This window comes from Heterodontus francisci, chromosome 3 (assembly GCF_036365525.1).
Source record: "Heterodontus francisci isolate sHetFra1 chromosome 3, sHetFra1.hap1, whole genome shotgun sequence".
Classification (NCBI taxonomy): domain Eukaryota; kingdom Metazoa; phylum Chordata; class Chondrichthyes; order Heterodontiformes; family Heterodontidae; genus Heterodontus; species Heterodontus francisci.
In genome coordinates, this window is record NC_090373.1 from 146,366,084 (window position 1) to 146,384,997 (window position 18,914).

The following is an 18,914-nucleotide window of genomic DNA, read 5'->3' on the forward strand; positions in this document are numbered from 1 at the left end:
CCCAATATCACCACTCTATAGTTCTGGCACATCTGTGATTTCTCTACGGATTTGCTCCTCTCTCTCTCACTATTTGGAGGCCTATAAAATACCCCCAGTAGCGTGATCATACCTTTTTTGCTTCTCAACTCTAATCAAATAGATTCTGTCTTTGCCCCCTGAAGAACATCCTGTCTTTCCAACACTACAATGTCTTCCCTAATCAATACTGCCAGCCCACCTCCCTTTTTTCCTTCCTTATCTTTTCTGAATACTTTGTATCCTTGAATGTTAAGTGCCTAGTCCACACCATATTTAGGCCGTGTTTCCATTATTGCCACCACATTATATTTCCACATACCTATTTTACTTGTAGCTCACTAAGCTTATTCACCACACTTTGTGCTTTTACATACACGCATTCTTAACTGGTCTTTGTATTCCTCATAGTCCTTCTTGGTCTGCTCCGAATATGGTCCTACATTCTTCTCTAATGTTATCCAACACACTCACTTCTTTATACAACTTATTCCTCTTTTCTACTTATATATGTTAATACCCATCCACCTGCCAATTTAGTGAACCTCCCTGCGAGGACATTGGTCCTAGTCATGTTGAGGTGCATCCCATCACTTTTGAATGGATGCCTCCTGCCCCAGAACTGGTCCCAATGTCCCAAGAATCTGAAGCTCTCCCTGCTGCACCATGCTTCAATTGCAAGCAAAAGGTCTCAGCTTTCCATCCATGATCCAAAAAAAAATCTCGATTCCCTCTTTTAGAATCTAGTTAATACTAATATTATATTAAAATAATAATTTGAATTAACACCTCTAGACCTGCTCTTAATACTAATGCCCTTACAATTGCACTTCCCCCAATTGAAATTTTTTAAATTAGTTTCACTAGTTAAGGAATAACCCCTTCCTGAGGTTCCCAGCATCACAGATGCCAGTCATTTAAGCAATTCGATTCAGTCCACATACCATCAAGAAACAGCTGAGTGCACTGGACACGGCAAAGTTTGTAGACCCCGACAACATCCCAGCTGTAGTGCTGAAGACCTGTGCTCCAGAACAAGCAGCACTTCTTGCCAAGCTGTTCCAGTACAGCTACAATACTGGAATCTATCGGGCAAATGTAAAAAATTGCCCATGTGTGGTCCTATTCACAAAAAGCAAGACAAATCCAGCGCAACAGTTTATTACTTTATTTGCCTAATCCCAAATATCAACAAAGTGATGGAAGGATCAAGGGGAAAACTTGATCATATACTGCAGTAAAGGAAAATGCTTTTTGTTGTTGAGGACCGATTATCTCAGCCCGAGGACATTGCTACAGGAGTTGATGGACTTGATGCCTTTTGTTGAGAATTATTTAATTGTTGTCTGTTTCATATGCCATTTTTTATTTTCATAAGTAGCTTGAAAACCACATGACTACTGAAAATTTTAGAAGTTCTTGTGAATGTTTTGGTTAGTCTTGTGGTTGGTTGCTAGTTGATAGATTTTTATTGTCTACCAATGGTTCATTTGTAGTTTTCCTACTGTATAGTCATATTTGAGGCAAACGGCATGCTCAGTTGACAGTGATTTTGTTGTGATTTTCTCTCAATTTCTCTTGAGGCCGTTGCACATGTCCAAGCTCTTGGTCCCATTTTCTGTCCATACACTTTTCCATTCTTGCTCTAACCCTCTCCTGCACCATTTTCAGTCCCGATTTTTGATGCACTCCCAGTTCATTAATCTTTCCTGAACATGGATTTTGGCAGTGCTATTGTTTTCACCCCTTCCTGGGGATTGTGGTGATGTTCTACAGCCCATCAGTACTGAAATCTTGAGAAGCAGTGATGCTGACTAACTAGGCTAGTATCTGAAGGCCTGCATTTAGCAATGAGAGTTCAATTCCAAAGAAGTTTCCAACCTTGACAATCTTTTAATGTGACTTGGAGCAACAAAAGTGCTGAGCTAGTTGTTGATGGGAGAGCTGCCATGTCCTAGCCACTGTGAAATATTGCTGGACTTCGAACCCATTGCTACCAGATTCCAGTCCTACCTAAATGCCATCAGGCTCCAGCATGCTTTACCTTCCAAAGTGCCACCAAGTCACACATCCTTGTCATTGAGTGTTTCTAGCCCCTCACCCTGGGTATCTGAATATTTGTAGTTCCTGCCCAAGTGCTTCAAGACACCCCCCTCTTTTTTTTTCTCCCACCCACTCCTGAGTGCTGTCCATTCTCAAACCTAGTCATGAAACACAGACCACCTAACCTCTTGCTCCCTTTCTATTCTATATGCCAACCTCATCCCCAAATTCCCTCCTGGCCTCAGTCATAACACCCAGTTTCTCAGTCGTTTACTTGTTTCTCATCAGTGCCTGAAACACCCAGTCATTCATGTTGGATGATATTAATGCTGCTTACCTTCAGTTTTATAAAGTTCAGTGCTAGAAATTCCAAACATCAGGAACATGTATAACTACCAAATGAAGAAATTTGAAAATGAACAAAAGAAAGCAAAAAAAAGGCTTGCAGAAGGAATGAGAGCAAGAGTTGGACACAAATGTTATCACAGAATCTTAGTGCACAGAAGGGGACCAGTCAGCCCATCATGCCTGTGGTGGCTCTTTGAAAGAGCTGTCCAACTCAGTCTCACAGTGTAGCCGTTCCCTTGTATCCCTGCAAATCATTTCTCTTCAAATATGACCAATGTCCTTTTGAAAGTTTGTATGGAATCTGGTTCCACCACCTTTTCAGGTGGTGCGTTCCAGGTCATAACAACCCTCTTTGTGAAAAACTTCTCTTCATTTCCCCTCGAGGTCTTTTGACAATTATTTTAAATCTATGACCTCTGGTCATCGATCCACTTGCCAGAGGAAATTAAGTAAGCAGGGAGAAACTATCAAAACCTGTCATAATTTTGAACACCTCTGTCAGGTCTCCCAATAACCTTCTCTGCTCTAAGGACAACAATCTCAGCTTCTCCAATTTCACCACATAACTGAAGTCCTTTACCCCTGGTAAACCTCCTCTGTAACCTCTCCAGGGCCTTGAATTGTACATAATACTCCAAGTGGGGCCTAACCAGTGATTTGTATAGGTTTAGCATAACTTCCTTGTTTTTGCACAAAATGCCTCTGTTTACGAAGCAAAGTATCCCATGTCCTTAACCACCATTTCAACTTGCTGTGCGACCTTCAAGGATCTGTGAATATGGTTACAGTCAAATGAAGAGGGATCCTTGTTTGAGCACAACAGGTTTAATTGTTTCTTAAAGTGGATGTACTGGCCAATTCAGTAGGTGTTTGATTATTTACTTGCTATCATCATAACAAGAGTCAATCGGACAGGTTTTCTTGAGTTTAACAAAGAAAGAGGTTAACTTTATTGTACCTAAATCGAACTAATGAAAATAATAAACTACGCGCCAACTTGCGCACACACACACTAAAGGTTTACACACACAAATAGGTTACAGAGAGTGGACGGGTAGATTGGTTCAGTTAGAGTCTATAGAAAAAAAGGGTTATGCAGTCTGCGTCTTCTGGCCGAATTTGGTGGTCCTGGGATTTTTGGTTCAAAGAGGTTGATGACTGGTTTGGTGGCTCTCTTGGAGACAGTGATGCGGATGATTTCCTCCAATGGGGTTTCGGATTGTAGCCGGAGTATGCAAAAGTGGTCAGTCAATGGGCAGGATTTGAAAGCATTCAGGCTGGAATTGAGACAGACAGAGAGAGAGAGACACCCACCTGGGTCTGTACGTGTCAGAGTCCAGAAGCTGCTTTTCTCCATGCAGAAAGAAACAAGCTTAAAACCACAGATGGGGAGGGGCTTTTCACATGACAGTCACTCAGTGATTCAAACATAGTAGTTAGCAGTATTTCCCTCTTGCTAAAAAGAACACGCAGCTCTCTTAAGCTTTCTGGGTCTTGGTTCTTGCTGGGAAATGCAGCCATTTTGTCTCCCTCCTCAGTCCTTGCAACGTAGGATACAGTGTTGCAAATTAGGTTGCCAGCTTAAGCTGCTAGAACAGTCATCTTTTTTAACACTTCCTTTTAAATTTCTTCAATAAAAATATAATTTCAGATATCCAGTCAGTAGATTAAAGAAAATTATCATTCAACACAGCCACATTTTACACCCCCCCCCTTAAAATAGTACTGTTAAGATTATGATACCAGTGACGAGCTCGCTGTACAATGTGTCCTTGGGGATCCTGCCATCTTCCATGCGGCTCACATGGCCAAGCCATCTCAGGCGCCACTGGCTTAGGATGGTGTATATGCTGGGAATGTTGGCCGCCTCGAGGACTTCTGTGTTGGAGATACGGTCCTGCCACCTGATGCTAAGGATTCTCCGGAGGCAGCGAAGATGGAATGAATTGAGACGTCGCTCTTGGCTGACGTACATTGTCCAGGCCTTGGCTCCGCTTTAAAGACGTCTGCAAATGCGACATGAAATCCTGTGACATTGATCACAAGTCGTGGGAGTCAGTTGCCAGCGATCGCCAGAGCTGGCGGGCAACCATAAAGGCGGGGCTAAAGCGTGGCGTGTCGAAGAGACTTAGCAGTTGGCAGGAAAAAAGACAAGGGCAAGGAGAGAGCCAACTGTGTAACAGCCCCGACAACCAATTTTATCTGCAGCACCTGTGGAAGAGTCTGTCACTCTAGAATTGGCCTTGATAGCCAATCCAGGCGCTGCTTCACAAACCACTGACCACCTCCAGGCGCTTACCCATTGTCTCTCGAGACAAGGAGGCCAAAGAAGAAGGAGAAGAAGATTTAGATTATACTACCTCTCCATGTTGTTTCTCCTAAAATTAATCACTTCACATTATCCACATTAAATTGCATCTGACATGGGTCTGTCCATTTCATCAGTCTGTCTATGTCCTCCTGAAGTTGACATTCTTTACAGTATTTTGTTTTATCTGCAAACTTCGAAATTGTACTCCTATACCCAAGTTCATGCAATTTATATAGAACAAGAAACGCCATGGTCCTAGTACCAACTGCTGGAGTACCCCATTCCTTACTTCTCTCTCGTCAGAAAACATCCATTCACCACTATCTCTGCCTGCTATTCCTCAGCCAAATACCTACCCAAGTCACCACTGTCCCTTCACTACCATGTGCTTTTATTTTCCAAGTAAGTCTGTTATAAAATACTTTATCAAATACAATATTTACAGAACTACCTTCATCAACCAATATACAAACTGGGTGGTTTTATTTTAATAAAAAAAAGTCAACAGATGAAACTGTCCGCCGAACAAAGGCGGTGGAGGGGTGCCACCACCCGGTAAACGGGACCTGGAGAGGAACTTGATGAGGTTAGTCAGACCATTCTTAACAAATCTGTGCTGGATGTCCCTTGTTAACCCATGCTTCTCCAAGTGAGAATGATTTTTGTTCTTGGTAGTGGTCTGTTGTAGTTTTTCCACCACTAACCTTAGACTGATTGGCCTGTATTTCCAAGCTTTATCCCTCTCCCCTTTTTTGAAAAGGAGTGTGACATTTGAAATCCCCTGATATGCCACAGGAGTTCTGCAAATATTCTGTAAAAAAAGTTGTAAATCTGCATTCAGTCATTCACAAAAATGTAAATCTGCATTCAGTCATTCACAAAAAAAAAGGAATAATAAGTAACGTTGAATTTTTGAAAAAATGTTAATTAACTGAAGTCCTCCTTTAGTGAGCCCTGTCGCCAGCACCCCCCCCCGTCACTAGCCCAACCCCCGTCGCCAGCCCCCCCCCCCCCGTTGCTGTCCCCAGCCCGGTTTCCAAACTTCAGACAGGTTTGGGGTTCCGACTTTTCTTCAAAAGCCTGCCGGAAAACTGGAGTCTGGAACTTCGGGACACAGTCTGAGTATGGGGTTGCCTATTTAGGACTGAGATGAGACGTTTCTTCACTCAAATGGTTGTGACTCATTGGAATTCTCAACTCCAGAAGGTTGTGGATTCTCAGTCAATGTGTATATTCAAGGCTGAGGTAGATATTTTTGGACACTAAGGGAATCGAGGGATGGGGGATTGGGTGTTAAAGTGCACTTGAGCTAGAAGATCAGCCATGATCTTACTGAATAACAGAGCAAGCTCAGAGAGCCGAATGAGCTTCTCTTCCTATTTCTTATATCCTGAAAGACTATTTAAATGCAAGTTGTTGTTGTTTTTCCTTTAATTGTGACATGCAAATTTTGAAGGTTACTATTTGGAAATACATTAATAGCAAGTTTTGAAACAGCATGCCGACATATGCTGTAACTGGGCTTAAGTTGTCTATCATTGTCATTATTGGGGGGAAAAATTAAGAGTGTACTCAGTAGTTCTTGACTTTCATTAAAATTATGAAGGCTATGGGAAATTGTGCCAAATAGGAACATAGGAGCAGGAGTAGGCCATTCAGCCTATCGAGCCTCCCCATCATTCAGTATGATCATGGCTGATCATCCACTTCAATGCCTTTTCCCCACACTATCCTTATATCCCCTTATGTCATTTGTGTTTAGAAATCTGTCAATCTCTGCTTTAAACATACTCACTGACTGAGCTTCCACAGCCCCCTGGAGTAGAGAATTCCAAAGATTCACAACCCTCTGAGTAAAGGAATTTCTCTTCAGGACCTTTCTTCGTCCTCCTTTGCTGTATTCTAAGGCATCCCCCTTATTTTGAAATTGTGTCCTCTGGTTCTGGACTCCCCAACCAGGGGAAACATCTTACCTGCATCTACCCTGTCTATCCCTTTAAGTATTTTGTAGGTTTCAATGAGATCACCTCTCATTCTTCGAAATTCTAGAGAATACAGGCCCAGTTTCCCCAATCTGTCTTCATAGGACAGTTCTGCCGTACTGGGAACAAGTTTGGTGAACCTTCGTTGCGCTCCCTCTATGGCAATAACATCCTTCCTAAAGTAAGGGGACCAAAACTGCACACACTACTCCAGATGCGGTCTAACCAAGGTTCTATACAATTAAAGCAAGTCTTCACTACTCCTGTACTCTAATCCTCTTGCGATAAAGGCTAACATACCATTAGCCTTTCTAATTGCTTGCTGCACCTGCATGTGAGCTTTCAATGACTTATTGACAAGGACACCTAGGTCCCTTTGTACATCTACACTTCCTAATCTCTTACCATTGAAGAAATACTCTGCACGTCTGTTCCTCCTACCAAAATAGATAACCTCACATTTTTCTACATTATATTCCATCTGCCATGTTCTTGCCCACTCACTAAGTCTGTCCAAATCCCCTTTAAGCCGCTTTGCATCTTCCTCACAGCACACATTCCCACCTAGTTTTGTGTCATCCGCGAACTTGGAAATACTACATTTGGTTCCCACATCCAAATCATTGATATAGATTGTGAACAGCTGGGACCCAAGCACTGATCTCTGCAGTACCCCACCAGTCACAGCCTGCCAACGTGAGAAGGATCCATTTATTCCTACTCTCTGTTTTCTGCCTGTTAACCAATCCTTAATCCATGTCAGTATATTACCTGCTATCCCATGTGCTTTAATTTTGCTAACCAACCTCGTGGGGGACTATATTAAAAGCCTTCTGAAAATCCAAGTATACCACATCCACCAACTCCTCTTTATCAATTCTGGTGGTAACATACTCAAAAAAGAAAACTCCAACAGGTTCATCAAACATGATTTCCCATTCATAAGTCCATGTTGACTATGCCCAGTTAGATCATTATTATCAAAGTGGCCATTTATCACATCCTTTAGAATAGATTCTAGCATTTTCCCAACGACTGATGTAAAGGCTAACAGGTCTGTAAGTCCCAATTTTCTCTCCCTCCCTTCTTAAATAGTGGGGGTGACATTTGCGACCTTCCAATCTGCAGAAACCACTCCAGATTCTATAGTATTTTGGAAAATGATCACCAGTGCATCCACTATCTCCATAGCTAACTCCTTCAACACTCGGGGATGTAGAAAATCAGGTCCTGGGGACTTATCAACCTTCAGCCCCATTCATTTCTCCAATGCAGCCACCTTACTGATACTAATTTCCTTCAATTCCTCATTCCCTCTAATCCCTTGGATCTCTAATTCTGGGAGATTTCTTGTATTTTCCTCAGTGAAGACAGACACAAAGTAATCATTTAGCTTCTCTGCCATTTCTCTATTCCCCATTATAAATTCTTCTGACTCTGCCTGTAATGGACCCACATTTGTTTAAGCCAAGCGTTTCCTTTTTACGTCCCTGTAGAAGCTTTTACAGTCCGTTTTTATATTTTTAGCTCACTTACATTCATGTTCTATTCTCCCTTCATCAGTTTCTTCGTCCTCTTTTGCTGTATTCTAAAATCCTCCCAATCCTCATGTTTACTACTATTTCTGGCAACTTTATAGGCCTTTTCTTTTAATCTTATCCAATTCTTAACTTCCTAAGTTATTCATGGTTGACTGCCTTTACTTTTGGGGTTTTTGTGTCTTAAGAGATTGTATAGTTGCTGTAAACTATGTAATAGTTCTTGAAAGACTATCCATTGCCTCTGTACTGTCCTACCTTTTAATGTATTTTCCCAATCCACCTCAGCCAGTTTGCCCCTCAAAGCTTCATAATTTCCTTTGTTCAAATTTAGCAGCCTGGCTTTGGATTGAACTACCTCACTTTTAAACATAATGTAAAATTCTATTATATTATGGTCACTCATCCCTAAAGATTCTTTTACAACAAGATTATTAATTAGCCCTTTCTCATTACATAATACTAGATCTAAAATAGCCTGTTCTCTAGTCGGTTCCTCAACATACTGCTCTAGAAAACCATCCCTAACGCACTCCAGAAACTTGTCCTCCACAGCATTAGTGCTCATTAGGTTTACCCAGTCTATATGCAGATTGAAGTCACCCATGATTACTGTATTACCCATGCCACATACTTCTCTAAACTCCTGATTAATATCATGCCTCATGCTACCACGACTGTTTGGTGGCCTATAAACAACTCCTACCGATGTTTGCTGCTTCTTAGCTCCACCCAAACAGATTCTACATTTTGTTCTTCGTATCTGAGATCCTCCCTTACTAATGTACTGATCCCATCCCTTGCCACCTCCTTTTCCTTTTGGCCTGTCATTCCTAAATGCTGAAAATCCTTGAATATTCAGTTCCCAGTCTTGGTCACCCTGTAGCCATGTTTCCGTTATGGCAATTAGATCATACCCATTTACCTCTATTTGGGCCTTTAAATCATCTACCTTGTTGCAAATGCTGCGTGCATTCAGTTAGAGTGCCCTTAACCTTGTCGTCTTGACATTCTGCATTCTAAACCTAGTTGATGCTCGCCTTTGTTTTGCTTGCCTTCTGATGTCACTTGCTACTTTTCTACCTCCTGTACTCAGCTTTACTTTCCAATTTGAGCTACTCCTCAGGTTCCCATCCGCCTGACAAGCTCGTTTAAACCCTCCCCAACTGCACTAGCAAAACTCCCTGCGAGGAATGAATTGGTTTTATAGTTTCACATAGCATCAAATCTGGTTACTGAATTCCATTAATCATGTCATCATTCTTTATAGAGTAGTCCAATGTGTCACATCAGCAAGATCTGAATATAGTAATTGAATGCCATATCAATTTGTTGACTGTAAAACAACTTAATCTTGGCCTCTAACAAGTCTATTTCTGATTGTTGATTCACTCTGCTAATTAAGTTCCATTGCAGAATATTGTGAACAATTAATCCAGTTTTAGTGTTTTTTACATTTTTCAATTTCTGAAGTTACACAATTTGAGAAATGTTTCTAGTATTAAATAATTATAAAAACTTGTCTCTGGTTTAAGTTCCATGATGGCTATGTTTGTTTGAATGCTAATCCCAAGGAATTTTCCAGTGGGAAGTGCTGGGAAATGCTAATGGCTAACCAAACCTTCCTGCCATCCCTTGGAAAACACCTTTGTCCTGCTGGACACTTCAACACTATGGTGGAGGGAGTGGGTGTTTAAATTGGTTGACAGCCTGCTTTTTCTTGGATGATGTCGAGTTTCTTGAGTGTGATGTAGCTGCACCCATCAATGTTGATGGCATGTAAAGTTCACAACAAAAGGAACAACAACAACAAACCGCAGTTATATAGTAATTGTCCACAGTTCACAGGTGGGACTCAGAACCACGGAAAAGTAGTAGGGAGTTGTGAGGAAGTGGCTAAAAATGTAGTCGAAAAGGAAGGTTTGAAGAAAGATTTTGAAAGTGAAGAAAGGATTTGCAAGACAAAACGAATTGGGGTGGAATTAGAGTGTGGGAGCAAGATGGCTGAAGACTGCCACTGAGAGTGCAGTGGAACAAGAGAGAAATGCTTTGTCATCTACTTTCTAAGTCCTACATCACCCTTTACAAATCACTGGTTAGCTTAGTTGGAGTATTGTGTTGTGCCCAGAATTCTACACTTCAGGAAGGATGTCAAGACCTTGGAGGGTCTTCAGTTTTATGAAGAGATTGGAGAAGTTGCGATTGTTCTCCTTGGAGCTGTGAAATTTAAGAGGAGACCTAATAGAAGTGCTCAAGATACAAAGGGTTTTGATAGAGCAATTAGGGAGAACCTGTTTCCTCTGACAACTGGGCCAGTAACCAGAGGTCACAGATTTAAATTAGTTGGCAAAAGATCTAGAGGGGAAATGCGGAGAACTTTTTTCACACAGAGGGCTATTATGGTCAGGAATGTACTACCTGAAAGAGTGTTGGAAGCAGATTCCATAGTAGGACATGTACTTGAAGAAGACTAATTTGCAGGGTTATGGAGAAACAGCTGAGTTGTAGGACTAAGTTGGAGAGCTCTTTCAAAGAGTTGCCACTTGATGCGCAAACATTTTTTTCCCCAATTTCCTCCTTGGATTTTTTGTCAATTATCTTATATCTGCATCCTCTCAACCTCTTGCCAACAGAAACAGTTTCTCCCTATTTATCAAAACCCTCATAATTTCGAAAACTTCTGTTGAGTCTCTTGTTAATGTTTTCTCCTCTAAGGAGAACAGTCCCAGTTGCTCCATGTAACGGAAGCACTTAATTCCTGGTACCATTCTGGTAAATCTCCTCGGCACCCCTCTCCAAGGCCTTGACATTCTTTTAAAAAGTGGTCCATAGGTACATGATAATGTTGCTGATGTGTAAAAAGTGATTCATAAAGGTTTCCCATAATTTCCTTGCTTTTGCACACCATCCCTCTATTTATAAAGCTCTGCAGATATTGAATTAAGTGTTTTTGGAAATACCTTTTTTGAAGAAAAACACTATATATCACAGGTACCTAATAATGCTTTTCTACTATTTAGGCTAGCTTTTGTTGTCCTTAACTATCTATTTTTGAGTGGTAACAGTGTGGCCGGTGAAAGACCAGGGAACCGAATTGCCAGCTCCCAATTGGTTGCCGCCACTCTTGGGACTTCCTTCCGGAAATGAAAGTGGAGGCTGAATAAGCTTGTCCATATTTGGGCAGCATGCTCAGTAACATGTTAACAAATATAAGTATTTTGATGTATTTCCTTCATTAATAACTTAGCAACACTACTTATTAGGATTACTTTTGCAGTCCTGCATCGAGCTAAGGAGGTGGAATGAGCATCATTTTAAATGGCTTGCAAGTCAAATGCCCTTGTTTTTTTTTATTCTTTCATGGGATCTGGGTGACACTGGCAAGGCCCCTGCATTTGTTGCCCTTTTCTAATTGCCCTTGAAAACTGAGCGGCTTTCTAGACCATTTCACAGGGCAGTCAAGAGTCAACCACATTGCTGTGGGACTGGAGTCACATGTCGGTCAGACCAGGTAAAGACGGCAGACTTCATTCCCTAAAGAACATTAGTGAACCAGATGTTTTATGTTTACGGCAATCAATGCTAGTTTCATGGTACAATTAATGAGACTAGCTTTCAATTCCAGATTTTTTGTTCTTTAATTGAATTTGAACTTGTGTCTCTGGGGCAATAGCCTGGGCCGCTGGATTACTAGTCCAGCGACATTACCACTACACCATCATCTCCCCTGATAGAAACATAGGAGCAGGAGTAGGCATGCATCTCAATCAAAGACATTTGAACAGCCCTACCTAATTTAATGCCAAATGGTTCTGCTGTTGCTGCAAGTGCCCAACGCCTGCAACAGTGACATTTCTCTACTTCCTCCCATTGATCGAACTGGGTTCTCCAGTGCTGTTGGAAATTCATCGGGAACCATAAACAAGCTAACCCAGGAAAGTCCACCAGGGTCATCATCAGGAACCATGGGCTGGCACAAAGCCTGCTCTGCTGCAGCTTCAGTGAAAATAGTACCGAAGAGAAAAATCTGTCTCTGCTTCTACCTCTCAGAGATAGTAAATAGACAGGCTGCATTAATAAAATGGTTCCAACTTTCGTTAGCAAAATTAAGTCAACAATTTTTTCAGCTTCAGAAAATGAATGGAAGGCTTACAACCAATATTCTGGGCTAAAAATTGATAAAGAGCAGGTATTAGATGGGCTGGCTATTCTTAAAGTTAAGTAACCAGGACGGGATGAGGTGCATCCAAGGATACTTACGAAAGGAGGGTGGAAATTGCAGAGACACTACCCGTAATCCTCCAGATTCAGGTGTGGAGCTGGAGGACTGGTGATTTGCAAATGTTACATGCTTATTCAAAAAGGGTGTAAGGACAACCCAGCAACTACAGGCCAATCAGTTTAACCTGAGTGGGAAAGCTTTTAGAAACAATAATTTTGAACAAAATTAAAAGTCATTTGGACAAATGTGGATTAATTAAGGAAAGCCAGCCCAGATTTGTTATGGGCAAATCGTGTTTAACTAGCTTGCTTGAATTTTTTTGAGGTAACAGAGAGTTGATGAGGGTAATGCGGTTGATGTAGTGTAGATGGACTTCCAAAAGGAATTTGATGAAGTGCCACGTATGAGGCTTGTCAGCAAAGTTAGAGCCCATGGAATAAACAGGACAGTAGCAGCATGGGTACAAAATTGGCTGAGTGACAGGAAACAATAGTTATGAATAGTTGTTTTTCAGACTGGAGGAAGATATATGGTAGGATTCCCCAGGGGTCGGTGTTGGGACCCCTGTTTTTGATATATATTAATGACCTAGACTTGGGTGTACAGGGCACAATTTCAAAATTTGCTGGTGACACAAAACTTGGAAATATTGTGAACTGTGAGGAGGATAGTGATAAACATCAATGGGACATAGACAGGCTGGTGGAATGGGCGGACAAGTGATTGATGAAATTTAATGCAGAAAGTGTGAAGTGATTCATTTTGGTAGGAAGAATGAGCACTGGCAATATAAATTTAAGCGTACAATTATAAAGGGGGTGCAGGAGCAGAGGGAGCTGGGGGTATATGTGCACAAATCATTGAAAGTGGCAGGGCAAGTTGAGAAAGCAGTTAATAAAACACATGGGGTCCTGGACTTCATAAACAGGGGTATAGAGTACAAAAACAAGGAAGTTATGATTATCCTGTATAAAACACTGGTTTGGCCTCAACTGGAGTATTGTGTCCAGTTCTGGGCACCACACTTTAGGAGTGATGTGAAGGCATTAGAGAGGATGCAGAAAAGATTCACGGGAATGGCTTCATGGATGAGGAACCTCAGTTACATGGATAGATTGAGAAGCTGGGACTGTTCTTCCTGGAGAAGAGAAGATTAAGAGGAGATTTGATAGAGGTGTTCACCACCCTGAGGGGGTCCGGACAATGTAGATAGGGAGAAACTGTTCCCATTGGCTGAAGGATCCAGAACCAGAGGACACCAATTTAAGGTGCTTGGCAAAAAAACAGCGACATGATGGAAAACTGTTTTACACAGCGAGTGGTTAGGATCTGGAATGGACAGCCTGAGAGTGTGGTGGAGGTAGATTCAATCAAGGCCTTCAAAATAGAATTAGAATTATCGGAAGAGAAAAAATTTGCAGGGCTATGGGGAAAAGGCAGGGGAGTGGGACTGGGTGAGTTATTCTTGCCGAGAGATGGCGCGGACACGACGGCCTCCTTCCTGTGCTGTAACCATTCTATGATTCTACATGGTCACTCTGTAGGACCTACCATCAGCTAACTCAGCCATTTAGGGCAAAAAATATCAAATCCAAGTTTAGGCTTTTGGAAGAAGCTGAGATTATTATCGTTAAAATAATTCTGTTAGTTCTGATGAAGGGTCACAGACCTGAAACATTAACTCTGTTTTTCTCTCCACAGATGCTGCTGGACCTGCTGTGTATTTCTAGCATTTTCTGTTTTCATTTCAGATTTCCAGCATCCGCAGTATTGTGCTTTTCTATTGTTATCATTAAGTTTAATCATACTATTATATATAATTTTAGTTTTTTTTAGGTAACCGATCTTATTTGGATAATTCAATTACTGAGGGAAAAATGGTGGATAATGATTTTTTTTCCAAAATTTTGAGAGTGATCTGTTTAATTCAACTACATTTAGTAGTAGTTTTCTTAACTGGGCATTCAGGATTGGTTGATTCTATAAGTCCTTAATAGTTCCCCTTCAGTTTTCCAGCTGATTTCCTTGCACTTGATTCATGTTTCTAATTTGCTGCTTTTAAAATCTAATAGATGGTATTTGTACCATGCATTTCCTATCCATCACACTTTCAAATATCACATTCAGATTTCTGATTACATCAGGGGGAGAAAAAGTCAGCTTAGAAAGCTCCCAGTAGTAGAAAATATCTTAATTGAAACCAAAATACATATCTTCTTTAATGAACCATATCAATCATACACATTTAATAAAATCTTAAATGAAAGGCAGCATCTAAGCACTTAAACTCAGTCCTTCATTATCATTTACTTAACAGCGAGTAAATCTTTACACAATTTTACTTTATCAGTCAGTAGCTTTGAGAGGTCACTGTCAACCCACTGACTCCAGAGATCTGGTTTGAGGAGATCATATGCCTTCTGAAGGATCACAGGAGCAATACACAGACATGTCAACTTTCACTTACTGATTGTGGGGGATGAGATTTTTCAGCTAAGTCCAGCCTCATTCAGCCATATACCCCTCCACAGGGAAGAGGGAATGGCCACTGAGATGCAGCTGGAAGGATACAAGACCCCCTACAGAAGGTCTGCAGGCAGAGGGTCAGCTGTCCCGACAAATGCAAGCGCCAAGCTCTCCCGGCAAGTTGCAGCTGACATTGGCAATCTCATTGCTAGACTGCCTTCCTAGTGGACCAGATGGGCATGCATTGCCAGTGGCTGACAAGGTGCCTGTTGCTAGATGCCCACACGCCCTGCCTCTCCCAACCATGCATCTCTGCCTCCCACCAGGTTGCGTGTTCTCTGATATAAAATAAAAACAGAAAGTGCTTGAAATACACAGCAGGTCTGGGAGCATCTGTGGAGAGAGAAACAGAGTTAATGTTTCAGGTCTGTGACCTTTCATCAGAATGCTTGGGCTCAGATGGGGATGTGAGGCGCCTGCAGGGAGAGGACTGAGTGGAGCTGCAAGACGTGTTGACCTGAGGCTTGCTGTACAGGAGAATGCTGTGTAAGTCAGAATATGGGGATTGGCACCTGAAGATGTTATGCCACTCACCTGTCGTGCCCTCCTGAAGTCCTAGATCCTCATGGTACACGATATCCAGCTTGGAGACGACACACTGTTGCTTCTCACTTTCTCGGCCACTTCCATCCCTTGCCCGCTTAGTTGGAGTGGCTGTCATCTTCCTGCCATCCTTGGGATGGATCACCTCACTGCAGCCTCTCAGCTGCACTTCCAAGTATGTGTCAGGAGACCTGGGGAGCAGCCTTCCCACGTCTCCTTTCCATTCCATTTGTTCCTATTTTTCTTGTATTTTTAACTATTTATTTACTATTCATGTAGCACACAGTATGTTATCTATATAAAACATTAAAATTCTTCAATTTCCTCTTTGGCATTCATATTTCCTCTATGCCAGATTCAGTAATGTTTATATAAAGCCAATTCCCCACAACATTAGATAGGTAATGAAGTCAAGTCTTTTCTAACATGTCCAAGTACTGTGGAGGGGTGTCTAAAGGAAGCTTCTGAGGTATCATCTAGCGTGGCCAAAGCATCTCATGGGCTGTATATAGTCCGTCAGTGTAATATTTGCTTCATCTAACATTCATGTCACCTCATAATTCCTATATAGCGAATATCCTGTGGAATTGCTCCCAGTCAGTTGAAATGGCTATCTGCCATTCCCCTACACCTCTACACGTCCTGTTTACTGATAATCAATGAGCCTAGCTGATCACATTTCAACTCCGGAGTTATCTGTTTGCGGCAAGACTCCAGATTTTGGGTTATGCTCACCAGGGCTTGTAACGGCTTTTGGGCTATCAGAGGACAACACTGACTTGGCTAGAGTGCAGGGTGACTTTTCAGCTACCCATTCCTATCTAATGCTGTGGGGGAAGGATACTTCACAATGCAGACTACTACAGAAGTGTATGATGACCTGCACACATCTGGATTAAGGAGTGTTCCTCCTGTGCAAGTGTAGGTTACCACACCATTAAACTTTTCATGTCGGATTCTTCCAAGCCAGCTAGGAGTCACCTACCACATGAGACCACCTGCAGTGCAAAGGCATGAAGCAAAGGCTAACATCTTTATCACTTTGCTTTTGGAATGGGGCGCTGGCAGGACATTATATACAGCAGATGTGGAATTCTCTCAAGTGCAAATGTGACAAATTACATTTGGAATTTTTCATTTCTTTTTTATTTTATAATGTGTTCTCAGTAATTGAAGCAGCTGAATCACTTTTATCCATGTGTAGCCAAGAAAAAAAGGAAACAGCAGAGATTGTAGCTAGTGGTGTCATCTGTGATGAGCAGAATGAGAAGGAAGTTGGAGAAATTAGCACCTGAAAATTATAAAGGGCAAGGTGGCTGCTGAGTGCAGAAAATGGGCAGTTTGGATTGTGTGATTTATGGTTTAGAGAAAAAAAATAATTAAAACTGCTTTTATATTGGTTTGGTTCTGATGCCAGTACACCAGCATCTGAGCCATTTCTTGCCATTCATATGGCTAAATCAGGCACCTTTCTCCTAAAAATAGTATGTGGCTCTTTAGGTCTGCCACTAGGATAATGAAACAGAGTTCAGCAATGTAAACTTTAGAGCTTTATAGGTGCTGATTTTCTGAACTCTGAATTAAATGATGCCAATCTAATAGCAGCTTGAGTTGAAAGCTGTATTGTTTGCTGCATGCAGCTATTTAAAAAAACATTTAAAACTAGTTTATTATTTTAACAGACAAACGGGTGGAAAACTGGACTTTGATGCAGTCTCCCCTACCTACGTTGGCAGTGAGCTGTCTTTACCTCCTCTTTGTGTGGCTGGGTCCAAAATGGATGAAGAACAGGGAGCCTTTTCAGCTACGATCTCTGCTTATTTTCTACAACTTCGGCATGGTTATACTAAATTTCTACATCTTTAAAGAGGTTAGCCTATCATAACTATACATTCTATTTAAATTGGCTCTTTCGGCTATGTCTAGAGGTTTGTGTTCCTTAGATTGGAGAATACTTAAGTTTTAATTAAAAAGAAAAACACATGTAATATTCACAGTTCAAAAAAGGCCATTCAGACCAACAGGTCCATGCTGGTGTTTATGCTTCACACTACCTCCTCCCACCTTACTTCATCTTTTCCTATCAACACATCCTTCTTGTCCTTTCTCCCTCATGTACATATCTATATTCCTCTTAAGCCTCAGTTCCTCCTTGTGGTAGCAAGTTCCACATTCTAACCACTTACTGGGTGAAGAAGTTTCTGCTGAATTCCTTAATGGATATGTTAGCGACTGTCTTATAATTTATGGCCCCTAGTTTTGGTCTGCATAGTAAGTCATAACATATTCTCCCATTCCCCTCTGATAAACTTGATATTTATGTCGTCATTGTCGACAGGAATAGTGCCGGAAGACTGGAGGATAGCAAATGTTGTCCCCTTGTTCAAGAAGGGGAGTAGAGACAGCCCTGGTAATTATAGACCTGTGAGCCTTACTTCGGTTGTGGGTAAAATGTTGGAAAAGGTTATAAGAGACAGGATTTATAATCATCTTGAAAAGAATAAGTTCATTAGAGATAGCACGGTTTTGTGACGGGTAGGTCGTGCCTCACAAACCTTATTGAGTTTTTCGAGAAGGTGACCAAACAGGTGGATGAGGGTAAAGCAGTGGATGTGGTGTATATGGATTTCAGTAAGGCGTTTGATAAGGTTCCCCACGGTAGGCTATTGCAGAAAATACGGAAGTATGGGGTTGAAGGTGATTTAGAGCTTTGGATCAGAAATTGGCTAGCTGAAAGAAGACAGAGGGTGGTGGTTGATGGCAAATGTTCATCCTGGAGTTTAGTTACTAGTGGTGTACCGCAAGGATCTGTTTTGGGGCCATTACTGTTTGTCATTTTTATAAATGACCTGGAAGAGGGTGTAGAAGGGTGGGTTAGTAAATTTGCAGATGACACTAAGGTCGGTGGAGTTGTGGATAGTGCCGAAGGATGTTGTAGGGTACAGAGGGACATAGATAGGCTGCAGAGCTGGGCTGAGAGATGGCAAATGGAGTTTAATGCGGAAAAGTGTGAGGTGATTCACTTTGGAAGGAGTAACAGGAATGCAGAGTACTGGGCTAATGGGAAGATTCTTGGTAGTGTAGATGAACAGAGAGATCTTGGTGTCCAGGTGCATAAATCCCTGAAAGTTGCTACCCAGTTTAATAGGGCTGTTAAGAAGGCATATGGTGTGTTAGCTTTTATTAGTAGGGGGATCGAGTTTCGGAGCCACGAGGTCATGCTGCAGCTGTACAAAACTCTGGTGAGACCGCACCTGGAGTATTGCGTGCAGTTCTGGTCACCGCATTATAGGAAGGATGTGGAAGCTATGGAAAGGGTGCAGAGGAGATTTACTAGGATGTTGCCTGGTATGGAGGGAAGGTCTTACGAGGAAAGGCTGAGG

The 18,914-nt window shown here is 41.7% G+C and overlaps 1 protein-coding gene across 2 annotated transcripts in view; it reads left to right on the forward strand.

The window, feature by feature from the left end:
* elovl4a (ELOVL fatty acid elongase 4a) overlaps positions 1-18,914 on the forward strand; it is a 50,376-nt gene that overhangs the window by 20,619 nt on the left and 10,843 nt on the right. Inside the window, exon 2 of one of the 2 annotated variants that reach the window (XM_068026743.1) lies at positions 17,214-17,401. The exons of the other annotated variant lie outside the window; for it this stretch is intronic. Coding sequence (XP_067882844.1) covers positions 17,214-17,401 — 188 coding nt within the window. The remainder of the gene's footprint in view (positions 1-17,213; positions 17,402-18,914) is intronic. 2 annotated transcript variants of the gene reach the window in all.